The 22,794-nt window shown below is 44.2% G+C and overlaps 2 protein-coding genes across 3 annotated transcripts; both read right to left on the reverse strand.

Annotated features, from left to right (window-relative positions):
• Positions 1 to 2,820: 2,820 nt before the first annotated feature.
• LOC142571676 (estradiol 17-beta-dehydrogenase 8-like) lies at positions 2,821 to 14,915 on the reverse strand. Of its 2 annotated transcripts, none has more exons than XM_075680207.1 (4): positions 14,789 to 14,915; positions 14,437 to 14,668; positions 12,114 to 12,307; positions 2,821 to 6,534 (listed from the first exon to the last, which is right to left on the reverse strand). In XM_075680207.1, exons 2-4 carry the CDS (start codon positions 14,597 to 14,599, stop codon positions 6,133 to 6,135), a joined length of 759 nt encoding a protein of 252 aa, XP_075536322.1. In that variant the 5' UTR covers positions 14,600 to 14,668; positions 14,789 to 14,915; the 3' UTR covers positions 2,821 to 6,132. The 2 variants fall into 2 exon arrangements, with proteins under 2 accessions (XP_075536322.1, XP_075536321.1); XM_075680206.1 differs by having other exon boundaries at positions 14,784 to 14,915.
• A 2,225-nt stretch (positions 14,916 to 17,140) lies between these two features.
• LOC142571678 ((3R)-3-hydroxyacyl-CoA dehydrogenase-like) lies at positions 17,141 to 22,366 on the reverse strand. Its single transcript, XM_075680210.1, has 3 exons — positions 21,861 to 22,366; positions 19,368 to 19,561; positions 17,141 to 18,309 (listed from the first exon to the last, which is right to left on the reverse strand). Exons 1-3 carry the CDS (start codon positions 22,006 to 22,008, stop codon positions 17,899 to 17,901), a joined length of 753 nt encoding a protein of 250 aa, XP_075536325.1. The 5' UTR covers positions 22,009 to 22,366; the 3' UTR covers positions 17,141 to 17,898.
• Positions 22,367 to 22,794: the final 428 nt, after the last annotated feature.

Genomic DNA, 22,794 nt, shown 5'->3' on the forward strand with positions numbered 1-22,794 from the left:
GTTTTATGGCTTTATAATACACAACTTTATCAGCAGCAGTATCTGTGACTTTGTGGTGCCTTAAGCTACGCAAGGCTTCAGCTTCTTTATTTTATATTTTTAATACGAACAAAAATCATTACATGTCCCATTGAGCGAAAGTCTGTCGTAGTCGCCGTGACCAAAAGACGGTCTGGGAAATTTCGGACTGGGTAGGAATCGAACCCGCACCTCCGAGGTGCGAGACGAGCCAACTTCCTTGTCGCCATGGCGACTCCACAGTTCTGGCTGACTAAATGTGTGCCTAAAGCGTGCGTCATAACACACGTCACGTCGCAGCCATCTGGTTGATTGAAGGTGTGGCCTACTGCGTACATCATTGGATACGTGACGACGCAGCCATTGAGGAGGAGGTGGCGCCACGTCATGAGTGTATATAACATCATGGCATTCCGAGGTCTACAAACGGTATAATGCTTTCGCATTCCCACACATGAACAGCCTGAAGTGCCCCTGCCGACTTTTGTTTTTGCACGTGCTGCTTGAGTGAGCACCTTGCAAAGGAATTCTTGTGATAAAGAAAATGGCCACCAATCCACGCTATGAAGGTGGTTGGACAGCGAAGCTGCAACCACAACTAGAACAAGTGCTTATTGCGATGTAGGTTGAAATTATTCACGTGGTGACATTGACATGTACTTTACCCAATTAATAACCTAAGATGTTTCGACAGCATGTGACTTGGCTTACGCCATAACTGTTGGTGTTTCTGTCGACGTTACGCCACGAATAAATCCCAGGATCCCAGCCATAGAGAGATCACTGTAAAAAATCTAGCTTAATAAGTTAGTTATGTGCAATGCCCGACAGCCAGATCGTGGCACACCGCTGCCTGCAGATCATAGGCTTCTCACCATCTTTGAATCCATGCACGTGGTGCTAAACATACGTTAGCCTGCTGAATTCGGCAACATTAATCAGGTTGTACAGTGACTGACGGCTGCAGAAGTCAGAAGCCCTCCAAAATCCCATTTCTGGGATACGTCGGTATAGGCACGTCCTCTGCAGCCCGGCCTGTCCATTGGCACAACACATGCAGGCAATCCAGCATATTGGAGAACCCGCCTTCTTTCACGTTAACTGCAATAAAGTACATAAGGCGAGCATCCCTGCATTGTTGTGTTGTCAGCATATGTTCAACGACCATTTCTGCTGCCTCAATGGGAACTGTAACATTAGACCTTCCTGTTAAGCCTCATTTCGCTGCAGAACCTCCTCTACAGTGCACAAACAGCAAAATCCAGCTGTAGGGCTGTCAGTCCAGGATAGCCCACTCTCAATTGGCAATTTGCTCTTTGCATGCCGCTGCACAGAAAAACAGCACTTTTTCTGGCAAAGATTTGTATCCTCGAATTGCTGTGAGACAACACACCATCGCTGAGCTTTTTTTTTTTTTTTCGTTTTACGGAATCCTCAATAATTAAGGCACGCTAACACGAGGGAGCTTTGCTAAAAAAATAAGTGAAACGGTAACCTATGAATATAATGACTCCGGTGCTATCGATCTCTTCCTTGCTCTTTGCTCGAATGCTCAAACGCCTCTTGCGTATCTCGACAGCTGACCAATCCCCGCGTCCTTAACTACAGCGCCCTATCTTGACCTAGCAGAGGGATCGCGCAAGGCGACACTTCCCGGCAAGGGAAATGACCGCGCTCTTCAAATCTGGCTAAGGCAGAGGCTAAAATCGGCTGCTGAGGTTCAATGACTTTTAATGTGAATATGTGGCAGTAAATATATTAAAGGTCTTGTCACACAACAGAGCACAATGCTAACAATTCAAATAAGCATTGTGAATACTGGACATAGAAAAGAGTGGACACTGTTAAAAACGGCCAGCTGCAGTGCAAGTTTTTCCGGCCAGTTGCGACTGTGGCGGCAACTTTCCTGGAGCGTCGCCACACACCTCTAGCCACGGCGTGACTAAGTCGACTGTGTGTGAACAACAATACATGTCCCCTCGACTCTCCGTAGCTGGAGCCGAGTTTGACGAAGTCGCCATTGTGACTAAACGGGCTTGGCAGACCAACTATTGTTACTGAGCCACGGGAACGTCTACTGACACCCCTTCCCACGCGCCAACCAAGACACCAGACAATGGGCGCCGGCGGGCGCGCTGCAGCTCGGGGAATAAATGCCCCTACGGTGCCGGGTCGTCTCCCCTACGGTGCCTCGTCTCCCCTACGGTGCCTCGTCTCCTCTACGGTGCCTGGTCGACTCACCTACGGTGCTTGGACAGCCGTTTCCGTCACCTGGGTATCGGGGGAGGTCCGAGTGTTTATAAACTGCTGTTGTGCAGCTGCTCAGGACACTCTCTCTCCAGCAGTCATGTTAGACTGATGTACTTTCTCAAGCAGTCATGTTAGACTGATATAAATATTGTAAATAAACCCATATTCCTCGTTCTCGATGAGAAGCAGTCCTTCCCTTCATCAACGTCCTCAGCGTGGTTAAGCTGGACGATGGCATGGGCCAGCTACCTTCAAGTTCATGCCCGACTCCAATCTTGACAACGGACCACGAGCGATGGGATTGAGCCCCCAATCCTAACAACACTGAACACAGGTGCTTGTGCAGCATGACTAATATTTTACATGTTCTCTATTTCAAACTGCTTACATTTGTATATAAGTATGTACAATAAAGAACATTATCAAGAGCTTCCATGCCACGATTCAATTAAAGAGCTGGCTAAAAACTAAGCAGCCAAATGTCCAAAGTCACTTTCATTAGCACCAAACGGACAAGACAATACGTGCAAACAGACCAGCAGAAAGCTTAACTGAAATGTGATAGATATTTTATTTTCATACTGCAAGTACGCATCTCTTAGTCCTTAATTTCACATGCAGAAGGAGCCTTTGGTCATTCTGCACTGTGACTGAAATTCCTCTGAAAGTGTTGCAATACTTGATCAAATACAATGAAGGAGCTTTTCCTTCAGCATCTGTTCTGTGCCAAATTTCAAAAAATGAAGAAAAAGAGAAAATATCTTGGGAAGAGTCAGTTTGACTGAACTTTTACAAAAACACCTGCATAAACAGCAATGAGGTACCACCAGAAGCCAAATATCTTAAATAAAAAGCTGGAGACCATATTGTGATGCACAAACGTCATGTCATAGCCCCATTATTTGCTTATATAATGTCAGTTAACATTTACAAAAGACAAGTGGCACAGGTACTCCATTTACTGCAGCAGATAGATAGCTCTCTTAACAAGCCAAATCAACACAAGTGATCAGGAAGCACTTCTGAAGATATATTATTATCAGCAGCCATGGAAATGTAGAAGGTGAGTTCATAGAGAGTTCTAGTGTATCCGGTATTCCACTATGCACAGTGCGCGCACTGACCAAGTGCATTCGACTTCATTGCTGGTGTAAATTTTCGCCAGTGGCGTAATTGTGAACATATCGCCTTTTTAAGTGTTTAAAGGGACCCTCACCAGGTCTGCCCATTTCGAGCTTAGCGCAGAGCACACAATGCATGCTAACGATCATGTTTGCAAAGTATTACATCGCTACGGGCTGTGGAAAGGTCTGAAATTTCAATCCAAATGCCGTTTTCCCTTTCCCTTGCGGTGACTGCGCTCCAAGCCGGACAGTGACCTACTCGCGTCCCTGCGCCTACGTATTTGTGTCCGCAGTGTGACGTCAATCATCGAGACATGTGACTTCGAGAATTATTCAAGACAACACCTGTTATTTGTATGATCTGTTGCTTGAATTGATGAACTGAAGTTTAGAGAATAAATAAAACACACAAACACAATGACTGCATGCTTTTTGTTGTTGGTGGTGTTCTTTTTTTTTTTTTTTTTTTTTACTTTGCACCGAAGCAAGACAGATGTACTTCCGCTTCGTCTGCTTGTTCCCACGGTCGTGCAGTCACGTGCACAGGTACCGAAACTATGCCATTTTCTACCATGTTCCAGCACGCGATCATGTTATGCGGTCCACTTGTGTTTGCCTCAGTATTCATGTAGCACTGAATTATGCCGGTAGTCCTTGTGCACAGCGCGCAAAATCGTACGCTGCGCAAAACTGTACGCTGCACAAAACTAGAGAATCACAACAGCTCACACGCGGTGCCATCAGCAAAAATGCACAGCGCCGAAAAAGAAACAAGCGAGGATAAAAAAAAAAATGAAGGCGGGGCCTGTGACGTATGCGCCACGCGATCCTCGAGGTTCAGTATGGGAGAAAGCAGAGAAGGAATTTCGCTTGCAGAGGCTAGACGGGGCAAGTGGAGAGAGTGTCTCGCTTTGCAATGGAGCTCGCCTTCTGAAATCATAGGTTCGCGGAACTGAAATATTTCTAGCTCGGCTATTAATGAGTCGATTTGAAAAATTTTTGCAGTAGAACGCTCCCTAGAGGACACGTAACAATTTCCAGCGTATAAACAAAATTTGCTATGGGGTCTGGCGAGGGGCCCTTCTAACATGCCTTAAGCTTGATTACAACATTAGATCTGTGTTTGGTTGGTTGCGCTCCACACCACCAATCTGGCCGCTCACATTTATTACTCCGCTCACCCAGCAATCTGCCCGATCTGATTGCATATACCAGAATACCGGACATGCTAAAACTCTAATAGCAGCTGTTGGCTCAGACAAGGCTTGCAGCCAGCAGCAATGTCATCATAAGGACTCTGTATGTAAATACTTTGCAACAATGTGCACACATTAGCACTTGCCAAGTTCACTCTGTGTTTAATAAACTATAATTTATTTATTTATTGAACATACCTTACAGGCCCCTTGACAGGGCATCGAGTAAGGGGGGTAATAAAAAGTTCTAAGTAACTTGTCAGTGTACAAACATACGGCTCAAATTTGCAATTTAACACAAATTGAATGAATGATTGATTGAAGTGATTGATCGATATGATTTGTTTGTCACAGTAAAGTCCTACGAACCTGCAGTTTATTGTTTTTATGAAATGCACATAGTTGAGTTAAAAAGTAACGCTGCCCGCAGTTCATGTATTGTCTCATCGACTATGCATAGATTTTTGCTTATTACTCTCCAGCTGACATAATACTGCACACATTCCTTACATACATCCTCCTTTCTACCTCTTACATTTTTTCATTCACTTGTTGTAACAGTTTTCCACTGTAAGCTTCTGGTATGTGCCCCTACTGTTCCCTCCAAAAATGGCCATAATTCATGAGAATGTGTAACATTAAAAGAGCTAAAAACTTCCGCATATTAGCATATAAACTATTGTAGAAGCATGTTACATGTTGCAGACATGCTCCTATTGACATCTTCACTCTTTTACAAGGCACTATTGTCATCGCTCTTAGCTGCCCAGTCCTGCTGGTGCAGTAAATAAAGAATGCACTAAGCCAGTGCTCCTATACCACCCAAGGAGGCCTGGGCTGAGATCTCAGTTCCTTAGGAACTAACAAATGTAACTACCTTCTCCTATCTCAGTGTCACTGCTGCTAATATCCATGCACAATATTCTTAAGACTTCTGAGATTGAAAAATTTTGTTATTTGTTCACATGCTTTCTCAAGTAGGTAAGTGTCGCTCACCTTTCTACAACGGAGCTCCACTCACAGTTCGCTACACTGAAACTGGTGTATCCTAACATTCTGTGCACAGCCTCTCAGTGGAAATGCTAGTGCACATGCACAAAATGCTCATGCCAGCAGCAAAAGCCAGAGCGCTGGCTCGCTCTGCTACATAACCAACTAAGTGCAGTGTGATGGCACTTCCACCAGGCTTTGTCATATTGAAGCTCACTGTGTCACTCACGTCACTTATCAAAAGTACAAAATTGATGCACTTCTCTGCAGTGCCTCAGCAAGTGAAATGCGAGCAAGTTAAACCGCAAGCAACGCTCAGCTATAACTGCTTAGTGTGACTTCCATTCTAAGGAGATGGGAGTCCCTGAAAATCTGCTGTCAATTTTTCTCACTCTTCATTAAGCGTGTACATATCTGCACAAGCTGTTAGCAATTGCCTTTCTCCAACAACAATAAAAAGATGTCATCACAGCATTGCAGAAATAAAAGCTTAACACATCTGCACATAATCCACCACCTAGCATGCCACAAGGAACATAAACCATGTCACATGCCTACATATACAAGCCACCAGTGACCTCAAGCACTGAACCAGTCACATAGGAGCTGGCTGGAGAGCACAAGAAAAGCACTGCATCAGCCAGCTCTTCTGGCTTACCAAAGCGTCCCATGGGAATTCTTCCTTTTATCTTCAGCATCACTTTTTCTGGAACACTAGCAACCATAGGTGTATCTATGAAACCAGGCATGATGGCATTGCAACGGATATTATGCTTGGCCAGTTCCAGAGCAACTGTCTTCGTGAAACCCACAACGCCCGCTTTCGAAGCAGCGTAGTTACATTGACCCATGTTTCCAGTCTTTCCCACAATACTGGAAATGTTCACAATTGCTCCAGTTGGCACATTAGACGAGACCATTTCCCGAGCAGCAGCTTGGGTCACAAGGTAGGTCCCCTGAAATAAGAACAAAGACGAGCAACACACATTATTTGGGCCATTCATGAACATGCAGGCTGTACTGCTATCTATTGTTTCATCTTTATTTGTTTCATAAGGTTTCTCTTCATGGTTGTACAGGAAATTTATGTCTATAGATATATAATGTTCCATTAACATGCCTATTGTAGACGCCACCCCCCTGTCCTATATTGATAACATCACACAAGCACTTTTACCATGTGCACATTGTTCTGTGTGCACTTTCCTTTTATTTCTTCATTTCCTTTCTTTTCTTTTAGTTATTCATGCTCTGTACCCTGCACAACTGTAGTATAGTAAAGCCTTCTAACTTAAAAATAAAAAGTAGGTGCCCTGCCTGCCTCCAGACAAAAATCTTGACCGAATGCAATGTGAAAGTATTCTAACCACAGGAACAAAGGTTTTGACTCCAGCTGGCTTATGATGCAGACAGTTGTAATGATAGCCAAAGTCAAGAGTGAGTTTTCTTCTACTGGAGTCAGAACATATACCATTGCTGCAAAATCCAAATCAATGGGCATGTGGCAGCTTGCTGGGTCCTGCTACACACACTGGTAGTTGTAGCATCATCATCATCAGCCTATTCATGTTCACTGCAGGAAAAAGGCCTCTTCCAGCAATCTTTGATTACCCTTATCCTGTGCCACATGACACAATTTTATGCCAGCACATTTCCTAATTTCATCGCACCGCCTGGTTCTCTGCCATCCTCAACTGCACTTCCCTTTTCTTGGCACCCATTCTGTAACTGTAATAGAGGACCAGCTATCTACCCTACGAAATATATGACCTGTCTGACTTATTTTTTCTCTTAACCTAAACTGGAATATTGGCTACCCCCATTCTAAGCTGTCTATTCAACACCACTGCCTTCCAGTCTCTTAACTTGTGAATTCCTTAACTTCTTCTCAAGCTTCTTTGTTGACCTCCAAGTTTCTATCCCACATGTTAGTACCGGTAGAATGCGATGACTGTATACTTTTTCTTCTTTTTTTCAGGGATGTCAGAAAGCATGCAGCCATGACTTACTAGTGCCTGCCATATGCACTCCAAACCATTTTTATTGTTCTAAAAATTTCCTTCTCGTGAACTGGGGCACCAGTGACTAATTGGCCTAGATATACACTGTTGCACAGATTCTAGAGGCTGACTGCCAATCATGAAGTTTTCTTGCTAGGTCATTAAAAATTAAATTATGGGGTTTTACGTGCCAAAACAACTTTCAGATTATGAGGCATGGCGTAGTAAAGGCCTCCAGAAATTTCAACCACCTGGGGTTCTTTAACGTGCACCTAAATCTAAGTACACAGGCGTTTTCGCATTTCGCCTCCATCGAAATGCCTTGCTAGGTTATTGAACATTGTCATTGCCTTCTGCATATAAAGCTTTAAACCTATATACTCTTACACTTTCTCAGCTAATGTTCTCAATTATTTGTTACAAGCCATCTCCAGCATTGCTGAACAGGAGGACAATGTCATTTGCAAGCTGTAGGCTTCTGTTATATGTTCCCTTTTGATCCTCACTCCTAATTCTTCCCAGATTAACAGCTTGAATACCTCTTTAAGCATGCAGTGAGCAAAGGTTGTATGTTCTTGCCTGGCCTCTTTCTCAATCAGTAAGAATTACGATAGCTGTGGAATATTTTCATTTCATAAGATCTTTACACAGGATTTCTCAACTCCTTCACTATGCAATGCCTCCATGACTGCTGGTAGCTCTAGTGAATCGAATGGCTTTTTGTAATGTACAAAAGCCATATAGATGGGTTGGTTGTGCTTCAGATTTCTTAAATGATTACATGGATGTGATCCATTGTTGAATATTCATTCCTGAAACCAGCCTGTCCTCTCAGCTGACCGAAACTGCGCATTAGAACTACCTAGCTAGAGTGTACTAAAACTGCTTTCAGTGGCATGAAAGCGCCACTCCACCTGAAGCATTTTGTGCTGCCAGTAGCGGTGACACCACAAATGCTAGCTAGTTAAGGTCATCATCATCAGCTTATTTTATGTCCACTGCAGGACGAAGGCCTCTCCCTGCGATCTCCAATTACCCCTTTCCTGCACCAACCAATGCCAACTAGCACCCGCAGATTTCTTAGTTTCCTCACCCCGCCTAGTTTTCTGCCATCCTCGACTGCACTTCCCTTCTCTTGGCACCCATTCTGTAACCCTAATGGTCCACCAGTTATCTAACCTATGCATTACATGACCTGCCCAGCTTCACTTCTTTCTCTTAATGTCAATTAGAATATTGGCTATCCTCGTTTGCTCTCTGATCCACACCACTCCGTTCCTGTCTCTTAACGTTATGCCTAACATTCTTCGTTCCATCGCTCTTTGCACGGTCCTCAACTTGTTTTCGAGCTTCTTAGTAAGTCTCGGCAAGTTTTTGCCCCATATGTTAGCACCGGTAGAATGCATTGATTGTACACCTTTCTTTTCAATGATAATGGTAAGGTTCAAGTCGGGATCTGACAATGTCTGCCGTATGCACTCCAACCCATTTTTATCCTTCTGTAAATTTCCTTCTCATGATCAAGGTTCCCTGTGAGTAATTGACCTAGGTAAACATACTCCTCCACAGACTCTAGAGGCTGACTGGCCATCCTGAACTCTTGTTCCCTTGCCCTGCTATTTATCATTATCGCTGTCTTCTGCATATTAATCTTCAACTCCACATTTGCGCTCTCTCTGTTATCATCCTCAATCATTTGTTGTAACTTGTCTCCGGTGTTGCTGAACAAGACAATGTCACCTGCAAACCAAAGGTTGCTGAGATATTCGCTGTTGACTCTCACTCCTAAGCCTTCCCAGTTTAATAGCTTGAATACTTCTTCCATGCACGTAGTGAATAGCATTGGAGAGATTGTGTCTCGTTGTCTGACCCCTTTTCTTTAGAGGTATCTTCCTACTTTTCTTGTGGAGAATTAAGGTAGCAGTGGAATCTCTAGATATTTTCCAAGATATTTATGTAAGCGTCCTGTACTCTTTGATTATGTAATGCCTTATGACTGCTGGTATCTCTACTGAATCAAATGCCTTTTCGTAATCTATGAAAGCCATACAGAGAGGCTGATTGTACTCCGTGGATTTCTCAATTACCTGACTGATGACATGGATGTGATTCATTGTAGGGTATCCCTTCCTGAAACCAGCCTGTTCCCTTGGTTGACAAGTCCAGTGTTGCCCTTATTCTATTGCAGATTATCTTGGTGAATATTTTATATAATACTGGACATAAGCTAATGGGCCTATAATTTTTCAATACTTTAACATCTCCTTTTTTGTGGATTAGTATAATGTTGGCATTCTTCCAGTTCTCTGGGACCCTTGAAGTCGATAGACAGTTCGTATAAAGGGCCGACAGTGTTTTTAAGCATTACGCCTCCTCTGTCTTTAATTAAATTGACTGTTATTCCATCTTCTTCTGCCGGTTTTCCCTATTTCATATCTTGCAAGGCCTTTCTAACTTCATCACAAGCTATAGAAGGATCCTCTGTAACCTGTTCATTACTACTTTGAATCGAGGTGTCGTGGCTGCTCTAGCTACTGTACAGGTCAGTATAGAATTCTTCCGTTGCTTTTACTACATCTTCGAGATTGCTGATGATATTACCCAGCTTATCCTTCACTGAATACATCTTGGTATGCCCTATGCCAAGTTTCCTTCTCACTGATTTCATACTGCATCCATGTTTTACTGCTTTCTCATTCTTTCTCACATTATAATTTTGAATATCCCATATTTTCTTCTTGTTGATCAGTTTTGATAGTTCCACAAATTCTATCTAATCACTTGAGTTGGACACTTTCATTCTTTATCATTTCTTTATTAGGTCCTTTGTTACTTGGGAGAGCTTACCTACTGGTTACCTTGGTGCCTTACCTCCCATTTCAATTACTGCTTCTGAAGCCTGCCTAGTTACGGTTTCATTCATTACCTTTATGTCACCTTCATCTCTCTGTCATATGGCTGCATATTTGTTTGCAAGCAGCAGCCTGAATTGGTCTGCTTTTTCCCTTACTGCATGTAGGTTGGCCTGTACTGCGTGTAGGTTGGCCTGTTTCTTCTTGACCAATTTTACTCTTTTTCTCTTCAAATTGAGGTGAATCCTAGCCTATGATCACTGCACTTCACCCTACCTAACACTTCTACATCCTGCACTATGCTGGGATCAGCAGAAAGCATGAAATCAATTTCATTTCTTGTTTTGCCATTAGGGCTTTTCCAGGTCCACTTTTTTTTCCTACACTTTCTGAAGAAGGTGTTCATTATTCACAGCTTATTCCTTTCCGCAAATTCTACCAACATATCTCCTCGAGTGTTCCTAGAATTGATGCAGTAGTTGCCAATTGCTTGTTCACCAACCTGCTTTTTCCCCACTTTTGCACTGAAGTTGCCCATTACTACAGTACACTGAGTTTGTACTTTTCTCATTGCTAATTCAACATCTTCATAAAACCGATCTATTTCATCATCATCATGACTGGAGGTTGGAGCCTAGGCTTGTACTACCTTTAATCTATACTTCTTAAGTTTTATTACAACTACTGCTGTCCTCTCATTAATGCTGTAGAGTTCATCAATGTTGCCCACTATGTCCTTATATGGATTAGGAATCCTACTCTGTACTGCTTCTTATCTGGAAGTCCTCTATAGCAGAGGACGTGGCCATCTGTCAGCACTATATAAGCATCACCAGTTCTAACCTCACTAAGGCCAATGATATCCCAAACAATGCCTGATAGTTCCTCAAAGAGTCCTGCTAGGCTAGCTTCACTCGAGAGAGTTTGGGTGTTAAACGTTGCCAAGGTCAGTTTCCATTTAAGGTGCATCATGGTAAAGCACATCGAGTGCTGCAGCACGGCCAGACAGCAATGCATGTCTGGCTTTTGACCAGATGCATGCTCCAGACTGGCCATTGGTAGAGCTATGGCTTGCTATGCACTTTCAATAGCTAGCAATGACAACGCTGCGACTACAAGCAGCACACTGCGCAACATGCATGATAAGGCAAGGTGCGACTCAGTCGCCACACTGCCCAAATATTCTAATTCACTGTAACCTAGTTATACTCAAGGTAGCTGTACCATGCAGTTAATAAATGTACCTCAATAAACAATGAATCCAGAGTGACAAATCTTCAAATAGCAAAACATAAATGTTTTCAATTTTATAATTAAGCTTAAAAAATGACTTTTGCAATCTACTGGCATGACATCTGCTAACATTCAGGCAGCAAAAGATCAAATAAGTTTGGGAGTGTGCTACATCTAACAGAAAACTGTTACCCTCTAAATACAAACTTAGGTAACATTGCTCCATATCTGATTTTTTGGCGCCTTTAACTGCCCTTATCTCCCTTTGTATTTATTCCATCGCCATAAGAGGCGAGTGGTTATCCCATATAAGCATCAAATAAGATGTGCCAGATTAACACAAGAACTTGAATTCGTGCACACCGGAAGAAATAAGTAGTTCTGTGATCAGGTTTCTCAGGCTAGTGTAGTCTTTAGAATGGCCTGGATATTTGCGAAGTTCAGTATTACCTTTAAGTTGATCTTCAACACTTCATCGAACGCTTCCTCAGTCATGTCCATAAGGAAGCTGTCTCGGAGAATACCAGCACAGTTGACTACAATGCTCACAGGGGCAGAGTATGCCTTCTTGATTTCGGCAAACAGTGACGACACAGATTCAGAGCTTCCAACATCCACTTCTAGAGCACGATGTTCATGGGAACCTTTAAACAAAAGGTGGCTGCATGTTTAGTCTATTTAGTGACTATTTCATCTCATTTAAATGCCATGACAGGGTCATATGACACAGGGGTCAAGTGCAGCCTACACGAAGAATAAAAGCCTATTGTGGCATACAGAGTTTGACAGGTTGAACTCTCACAGTATGATAATAAAAAAGTGCCCTGGTGTCAGAGAATAGCCAGTAAGGGCATATTATGGGCCCATGAATGTATGTGCACTAATGCAAAACTGGTGATAAACACCAGAAATGAATTAGCAGAGCGTGTTACATACCAGGGCTGGAAACTGTACAACATGCTACGTACGTCACAGTGCGCCATGTCAAAGCTAACAATGCTGCTCACGCAGGAAAGTCACAGATTAGAAAATATACAACTCTTAGCAAAGAGAGAGAGAAAACATTTATTTGCTGTAGTGCATGGTCCGCATCAAGAGTCAAATACAACTAGTGATCATAACTACTAGCATGACATCTGCTAAAATTTGAGTAGTGGATGGTCAAATAAGTTTAACAATGTGACTACATTTAACAACACAAAACTGTCCCACTCTAAATGCTAGCTCAGACCTCGCTGCTCGATATTCAATCCTCTGCCTCCCTCAACTTCCCTTTATATCCTTGGTATTCAGTCCATCACCGTAAGAGGTGAATGGTTATCTCACCTATACATCAAATGAGATGTGCAAAATGCTAATTGAGAGCATGTGCAAACAAAGCATGCATCAGCATTCATAGCAGGTATGTTCGATCTGCCTGCACCCCCTGAACCACTTCATGAGGTGCTGCACCCTGCCATTTGTTTCAGTGGTGCAATGGTGGTACCCACTGAACCATGCCATTTGTTTCAAAAGGTGCAGGAAAGGTGCAGGGCTGGTTCATGATTTTGCTGCACCCACCCCACTATTGGTGCTGACTTGGTGCAGGCATACAGATGCAAAGCAGCAGCAAAGCAGACAACGTACACATGGGCGTGAGCGCCGTTAGAACCCTACTTACGCATGTCTGATGTGTCTACTCAAAGTGTGCTGTGTTTACGCCCCAGAAGAAGATCGTGCCTACAGTTCAGGACCTCTCAAACATAAGCGCTCCCAGCACATTAGTCGGACATAATGCCTGCACCACATCAAGTACCTTGACATTCGTTTTGAGTGTCATGCTGTGCCTACACAGCAGAAATCAAGCTGCACTATTTCTGAACTTCTCTTGAACTGCCGTGAACTGGTTCACAGTGGTGGTGTAGGCGAATCAAACGAACCAAGTGTTGCTTTCTCAAAACGTTACCAAGGTCCTACTAAAAACCTTAAGCGCAAGTTTTTACAAAGGCATTAATGAGATATCAATGGCACAAAACAAAAACATGAATGTCAAGGTGTTGTCTATATTGTACTCGTTACTTTTTTTTTATTGAAAGTACACTTTTCTTTTTTTTTCACATGCTGACAGGCTTTACTTCCAAGACATCGCACTTTCAACTTTGGATTTTACCTGTAAGCGTGAGACACATATAAAAATTTGGGGGACGCTTAAGCCTCACCTTAAAAGTGGAACATTCATTCAGATCATTCAGATCCCTGACTGCTTCTCGCGCTTCCCGGCAACTGTGGCTTATGTAACAGTAATGCTATGCATGAAGGAGAGCTTTCTGGTAGAAACTCGACCTTTCACGTGGGCCGCGATGCGCGGAGGCGAGCCGCATCTGGAGGTGTTGCAAGGAACCGGGCATGCCGGTGTATGTTAGAACTGCTGGAAAAGGGGTTTGTATTCGATTTTCCAAATAATAGAATTTCGTTTTCTCTCATATTCATACTACAATTCGACGCCATCATGTCTGCAGGTTGTGTGTAAGTCGTACTTTACGATTTTCCTGGCGCATTTGACTTTGTGAAATTCAATTAGTTCAGTAACTTCTTTGCTCAACACGGAGGGCCTGCTTGGTTGGGTATGCGTGGCTCGGAATGATTACTCTCGAAAAGACAGCCGACGCCGGGCGCTGCACTTTCTGCGACACGGGGCCCTTATCGCTATGGCGTTAAAACTGGTGAATACCATTTGCACTACAAAAATGTGACAACTTTGAGCAGGAAACGAACGGTTCTTTCCTGTACCCACCTGGCAAATCGCTGACCGTAGTTGCTGCACCTTCTTTGTTTATGTCGGCAGCTATAACGCGCGCTCCTTCGTGCGACAAGGCCTTGCACACAGCGCGGCCGATGCCACTGCCACCACCTGTGACCAGAGCTAAGCGCCCTGCCAATTGCTGGATGCCGGCCATCAGAAGCAGTAGGCGCTGTCGTTGAAAGCGCCGTCACACAGGTGGTAGAAGGCAGGAAAAAGTTATTTCCTGCAGTGCAAAGTTCGAGTCGACACGGAGTGCAAGCACGTATGTAGTGCTACAGGGCGTGTACACATCTACGATATGCTCGATGTCTGATAAGTTTACGCCCGTTACCCCTTACCTCACCTCACGTTCAGCTCCAAGCTAGGGTCACTGCTCCAAGCGATCCAAGTCCGCGCCGCGCGGTAAAAACTGGCCGTAACCGCATAAAAATGAAACCAAACATGAAGTCGTGACGTCATACGTTTGCGCAGTCCTTCTCGATCTTTGCAAGTCCTTTGTCTTTTTCACTTATTTGTAGAAAATTAACTTTCACAATTATTTCTCTCCCTTTTTTCATCTGTAGTGTCAACGTTGCAAATACGCTGTTGCAAACTTAACGCGGGGAAATTTAGATTTTCAAACGTGTGAAATGGGCCACGTTACACGTGATGTCGTCTTCTGAATACATAATTGTAATCAATTGAGTATTAAAGTTTAACTTCCCTAGATCAACATTAGTATATGAGAAACGCCGTAGCAGGGAACGTCCGATTAATTTTGGTCACTGAACCTGCGGTTTTGCACCGCGTCTCCTTCCGAAAGCGGTCCGCATGCCCCGGAAATTTAATGAATAATCTAACATAACTATTGTCATTATGGACATTACAGACAGTTTTAGAAGTTCCTTGAGAACGTAGTCACGATTGGCGAAAGCACATTAAAACCGCAGCTTACATACGTTGATCGAGCGTCACGACTTGATGAGTCAGTGAGTACTCAGTCATAAATTCTTGCTGCGGTGGCTATGCAGCTATGGTGTTCTCGTGCCGAGCACGAGGACGCGGGTTCAATGTCCGGCTGCTGCTGCCGCATTTCGATGGGCCGCCGGGATGCAAAATGTAAATTTGCTCGTGCACTTAACTGAAGTGCATGTTGAAGACCCCCAGATTTTCGAAATTAACCCGCACTCATCCGCTACGGCGTCCCGCACAACTAGTATGCGTATATAGTAGTATCCGCACAACTAGTATGAGTGTGCGCATATAATCAGCCACCTTTGAGTTCAATAAACAGTTGCAAGTAGCGCCTTGTCCTGTCTTTCGTTCCTTAGTGTGCCGTTACCGTTGGCGCTTCATTTTTTGAAAAGTGTGTCATTTAAAACGTTAAAACCGATAATTTTACTTTTTAGATGTCCTAAATACAAAATGACATAAACTAAATGTCAGGACCACCACCTCGATTTTTTCTTTCCTTTCTTCTTTCTTTAAAGAGTGGTCTGCAATTCAAGTCTTAGAAGGCCGCCGGGTGCAACTAAGTCGTCTACCTCTTTTAATTCAGGTTTACCTTCTAATATGTGATCCATTGCTTGTCTCGTACCTTTCCAAGGAGGATGTCGCAAGGTCGAAATCCATCCTCGTCTGTGAGTGCCTTTTTTCAGGCACTGTTGGGAACTGAAGTATACTGCATGTTATATGCAAGGTGCGTGTTTCACGTAACTTAAGTAAAACTTTAAAAATATGCAAATGCCAATTTGCTGGACCGGACCAAGGTAATGTATGTTGTCTGCCGTCGCTTGGAGATACTCAGATTATTATCTCTTGCATTCATCCTAATTACATAATTAGTAGTGATTAATTAATCTAATGCTCAGTTATTATATTTATATGAAAAAAGTCGATGAGAAAATTGCAGAGCAACATGGAAAACTTCGAATACAGCTTTCCATATCGCGCGACTGGCCGCTCGAGGCACTGTGCGTGTATTCGCGGGCTTCTTTCACGCTCGGAAAAACTCTTATGTAGCGTGTAGTGAGCAACAGAAAGCTGTACCGGGATTGTTTCTCGTTTCTCTGCAATTTTATCTTTTACACTTTTCATCTAACTATAATAAATGAGAAGTTGATTGATTAATCAAGACTAATTATCTAATTAGGCAGAATGAAAATTTTATCTTAGTATCTCCAAGCAACGGCAAACAGTATAACTTTCGTAAATTGTTTACGCAGCGTTTGCATATTTTTAAAGTTTGGCTTAAATTAAGTGAAACACCCTGTATACTCTAACAAGTGTATATTTAGCATACTGTAGACAAAGCACTGCTTGGCAGTGGCGTAGCCAGGAATTATTTAGCCAGGAATTGTTTTCTGGTAGGCTACGCCCCTGCTGCTTGGTTTATGTCCAACATGCGAACAGCGCAGACAACAGGACAGGTGGTCCCGTTTCGACCGGACAAATGTTGTCCCATTCGCATCACTTGCCCCTTCACCTACGCTGTAGGATCTAGCTGTAGAGTGCTGAACGAACTGCCGTTATCTCTTCCATTGAGTTCGTTACAACGTCCAAGTATGCTATGAGTTCTCCCAGGTTGTCTCACCTAAATACGATATTTTAAGATATTTTTAATATACAAACAATATTTTGTTTCCATAAGCACTTTTGTTCTTGCTTTCGGAAGACTCGAGTGTAATTTCCAAGGCGAGTTCAAACAGGAACTCAATGGCTGGTCGACGTTTTTAATTTGCTTCATCTTCTTATGCGGCTGTGTAATGACGCGTGCAGTAACGAATCCGCACTTACTTGTGTTCTGGGAAATTTTTCTGAAGAACGAAGAAATTCTGGGCCACTTGAAGGTCTATATAGGGATATGCGTACGCGCGTGCTCATTGTTTCTTTTTTTTTTCGCACATAAACTAACGCGTATTTACTATAATATTCGAGAAACTAAGTTTCAAAAGTACGAATGCCCCCAATAATTTTTGACGCATCTGTTAAACTTGCACCGAGGGGCGTTTAAGTTCCCGCCAACTTTACGCGCTCGCATCTCGTAAAGCAGGAAATCTGGAATGCTCAAATTGGCCTCTTACTTTCCTCGGCTCTGCCCCTCCCTTCCTACTCTTCTGCCCACTTTTCAGAGATGTCGGCACTATGTGCTGTAAAAAAGAAAAAAAAAATGCAAAAGAGAAAGGGCAGCCAGAACCGCTTTGTTACTGATTTTGTCTGTGAGTTTTCCATGAGAAGAGCAGTTCAAGCAGTGCTGCGCCCTTGTGGTTCTTCGCCATGTGTGTATACTTGTTAGTTTCTTCTTGCGACAAGACACACAAACAGTTCAAACTGCGCTCCTTAATTGCTGTCGTAAACATAGCTAGCTTATCTTCGTCCCCATTAAGAGGATCCTCCTCCATAAGATAATTTTCCACATCAGTGTTCGCCAGCCTGCGACTCGCCCATAGGTGCAGCTGATACGGACGATGGCTCTCATGCCGAGAGGCCCCCGGTGACTTCGATGGCGGCGCCGGTGACGTACGAACTCCTGGGCGACGCGAGGAACACGCAAACGCTGGCGATGTCCTCGGGCTTCCCTTCGCGTCGCATGGCCGAGCGACGGATCAGCTTCTGCACCGTCTCCTCGTCCAGCGGAGACAGCAGCGGCGTGTCCGTGACGCCCGGCAGAACGGTGTTGCAGCGGATCGCGTATGGGGCGAGCTCCAGCGCGGCCGACTTGCTGAAGCCGATGACGCCAGATTTGGCAGCCACGTAGCACGACATTTTGGGGAAGCCCGTGCTGCCCAGAATGGTCGAGATGTTCACGATCGACCGGTCCTGGTTCTTTGAGGTGTCGTCGGCCATCATCTCCCGGGCTGCCTCTTGGGTGATAAGGAAAGTGCCCTGCGCAAGAGTATAGAACACTTTGTTACGTGGCGCCAAGGGTTACAAGAAGGCATCTTTATCAAAAAGTCCACCAGCTGAACGGGGAACCAGGCCTGTCAGTTGACCGCCCTGTGTAGCCCGTGTGCCACTTTCATTGATTCAAAGCCAGAATCAGAGAGAGTGTGTGGTCCTCATTGTCCTGCGCTTTGCAGCACACCTGTTCGGAGCGCCAGGCATATGCTACAGGAACGCTGCAGAATGGCTCTAGTTGCTACAGGCATGCAACAGATATATTGCAATCATGGAGTGGCTATAGCTCGAAACTTTTGATAAAGACTGTGTGCGTAGGAACCGCGCCCGACTATCTGTTTGCATTCCTGGTGTCATAAGTGGAACGTAACAACGAACGCTGATTTCCCACTGCATTTCTTTTTGTGCCTGCAAGCAATCAGCCAGAAATTCGGGGTTACGCTCTGTAACGAATCAACCATGTGAACGAGCGGTGGGATATGGCGTGTCGGTGATCTCCTGCCTGGCCTCCAACGTGAGGCTGGTGAAACGATATATGTGAGAAACAAAAATTGCGGATTGCTGGCTAAAAAAACCGTGCAAGGAAGTTGATGATTATTCGAGTGAGGTATACGCAAGGTAACTTTCATTTTAAAATCATTTATAACTATACGCATCAAAGCGAAAATTAGGGACGCCGAGGCAGGTTGCGTTACTAGCTGTTCTTTGACACATTATACCGAGCACGCCGCCGCACGCCGCCGTCGGCTCCTGTCGTCGCAACTTACCTGACAAACCGAGCAATGAAGCGAAAGCAATTTTCCTGAAAACGGCGGTAATCGCATGCCACAAGGATTCGCCATATAGCCAACGATGGTAATTGCTGCGTATTCAAAGCACGTCTTTCCCGTCAAAAGAGATGAGACTGCACAAAGAGCCTCTGGCCTTCCTCGTTGAAGAAAGATAAAGGCTATTATATAGCAATGTATAAGCACGCTCGAACGCCGCTATACAGCTGTATATGGCTGACGACGTGTGCTGCCCGATGAGGTCTCGTGTACGTATACCTTGAGGTTGACGCGCACCATCTCGTCGAAGGCCCGCTCGTCGGTGTTGAGGAGGAAGCTGTGCGTGAGGCATCCCGCCGAGTTGACCACCACGGTGGGAGCGCAGCTGTAGAGCCGCCGGATGGCCGCGAACAGCTCGCGCACCGACTGCCCTTCGCCCACGTCCACCTGCAGCGACTGGTGGTCCGTCTCATCTGCGACAAGGGGCGTCAGGGGGGACCACACGAAATGGGCGCCACATTTTCAACGACGACAGACACGAGTCTGCATCAACGTTTTGCTTTGACCCGATGCGTCCAGCCAATTCCGCCCATGGCCACGAGAGATGCCAGCAGTATACACGCGTATCCTACGTTCTAGCGCGCCGGAGCCCAGTCAGGCCAAGCGCTGGACACATGTGCCGCAAAATGAGCGGCGAAATCGCAGCATGCGCCGCTGTTTCCTCCGCCCGCTGTAGGCTGTGTGTTACGGCGCTGCCGCTGGCACGCGAAGCTTAATTCAGCGCTGGTCACCCATACCATAGTCCGTAGCCCACCACTTGCGTGACTGCTGTGAAATATGCGCTGTTTGGCACTGTAACTGCGAGATTGGCGCTCAGAAAGGTAGGAAGCTATATAGTAGATGTATACGCTCTGCTTAAAAGCACCGACTGTAGTGTTTATTGTCGTTATTATTATTATTATTATTATTATTATTATTATTATTATTATTATTATTATTATTATTATTATTATTATTATTATTATTATTATTATTATTATGATACTGCTTTTGTTGCTGTTGGTTGTGCGTGCGTGTGTGAGAGGGAGAGAATGCGGGCAAAACAGTTGCCGTGGAAAGGGGCACAGCGCTTATGTTACATATATCAGGGGAGGGGTGGAACAAATGAGAAGTATATATATATATATATATATATATATATATATATATATATATATATATATATATATATATATATATATATATATATATATAAATTAAGCACACAGTTCTGCACTCACTTGTTGTCGACTGCACTATTCTCTGACTCCACTACGCTTTGCTGTTCATTTAACGCCCACTTGAATTTCCAACTCTTGGTACTATTGGTTTTTCTATGTTAATTTGATCTCAATTTACATAATTAATTTGTATAGTTACATGTGTACGTCATTTGTGTATTTGTCCCCTAACGCCCTCTCGGTTGTCATGGGGCTATATCCAATCCATTATCTGCCTTATCTACCTTAGTTTATCTGACGTGGAGACGAATCAAATAGAAACACGAATATAAGAGGCCGAGAAAAAAGCAAAAGAAATCCCGGATCCGTCATACTTTTTTTTCTTTCTCTATGGATCCGTGGTGCGCGGTTCGAAGAAACCTTATCCCTCATTGCCTGAACAAACAATGTGGATGGAGTCAGATCGGCGCGACTGGAGAGTGTCACTGACGGTTATCTGAGATGAACCAGGTACATGTTGTGCTTCGGATGCTCTTCATTTCGGTTTGCTATATCCGCTGCTGCTGCTAGCCAATTTACTTGGTCAGTTGAGAAAAAAAAAGAAAAACGTGCGTGCGAAATTTAAACCACGCTGGTTCCTTATATATAAATCGATAAGGAATCCACGTGGTCAAAGTTAATCCGGAGTACCCCACTACGCGTCGTGCCTCATGATGAGATCATTATTATGGCACGTAAAACCCTAGAATTTAATTTTGTATATACGCTCGAAAGGCACATCCCGCCTTCCCGTTTAACATAAAGACCTTTACTACATTATGTAATTATGTGCATACAAGATTACTCGTAGACTTGAGTGTTTGCCCAATGTCCGCAAAATGGGTCGCTGAATGTTTCTCGTTTATTTAAACATTGCGCCCAATAGTAAACAGAGAGAAAACCTTCAATGCAAGAGCAGGCATTCGTAAAAATGTCAATTAACAATGTCATCTTGTTTTTAATTTTTAATTTTATTTCTACATTGAACGCGGTCCTGAAATCTGTACTGTGCAGTGCAGTCCAAATTTTGGGAACACATGAGTGTAAAGTAAAGCACCGGCGAATTTTTCCCTCTGGCAAGTGCACAATAGGGCGGCTTTCTTTGCATCAGATTACAGTTGGTGGGGCTATATATATATATATATATATATATATATATATATATATATATATATATATATATATATATATATATATATGTGTGTGTGTGTGTGTGTGTGTGTGTGTGTGTGTGTGTGTGTGTGTGTGTGTGTGTGTGTGTGCGTGTGTTTAGCCCACAAGCCACATAGATAATCCTTACTATACATACCGCCCGAACAGGTGAGAAATTTCTTTAGTTTTTATGGTCACAGTGACAAGTGGAAATTATTGCATCATATTTCAATTAGGTGCATAATAATATAACTACATATATGATCCCCCGTGCTGCGCACTCACGGACCTGTGCACAACAGAACCGCGCGAGTGACGCCTTGACAAGGTCCGCAGCGCAGAATCGTCGCAGTATACTCACTCGGCATCATCCGGAGAGTATCCCGCGCGGCATCTTTGTTGACGTCAGCGATGACTACCCGAGAACCTTCTTGAGCCAACCCAAGGCACACGGCGCGGCCGATTCCGCTGCCTCCGCCAGTCACCAGCGCTAGCCGTCCGCTCAGCATCGTGGCTGATCGCGCGGTTTCACGTGCACGGCGGCGCGCACCCTCCGCGGATATAAGGTCCTAGAAGTGGCTTCAGGGGATAGCGCGTCGACCCTTGGACGTGGTTTCTTTTCTGCTCCGCGGCTGATAGTGCGTTGCCCGAACGCCAGATAGCACGCTCACGTTTGAAAAACAAATAACGACAGTGTACGGCTGCACGGGGCCGCGCGGTCACTCTGTCACGATGTGAATGCGTATACACGCCCGAACGAGACGTCCGCCCAGTTTCCTTGTCTTGTTGTTTATTGTCGTCGTTGAGTGGACGGGGAGAGCTCGACGAGAATGAAGACGCGGGATAGGAGCGCGACGCGGGTGTAACGTACGTAATACTAGCCGCTTGGCAACAGATCAAGCTGGCGTATACGCGCTGCGCGCTCGCTCGCAGATGCTCGGACTTCCGTCCTCACTCTTATTTTTCTTAGTCATTTTATCATTTTTTTTCCTTTGACCGGGAATAGAGGTCGTACACTGGGCGAACATCCGTCGAGCACATGCGGTATACGTGCGTATACTATATTTCCATCTTTATTATTATTATTTTTTTTTTAATCCACACGTACATAACTATAAATCGCTGCTCGGAGAAGCGCAAACAGGTGAATGCATGCTGCAGCCTCGACATGGTCTGATGAAGTATTCTTGCAAAGCCGTATGTTCGTTGATTTTGCAGCAACACTTTGATTATAAGAGGAGAAAATCAAGGTCAAAGCTCAATTACTATTATTATTTTTAATTTCGCGCCGCATG

This window comes from Dermacentor variabilis, chromosome 2 (assembly GCF_050947875.1).
Source record: "Dermacentor variabilis isolate Ectoservices chromosome 2, ASM5094787v1, whole genome shotgun sequence".
In the NCBI taxonomy this organism is placed as follows: domain Eukaryota; kingdom Metazoa; phylum Arthropoda; class Arachnida; order Ixodida; family Ixodidae; genus Dermacentor; species Dermacentor variabilis.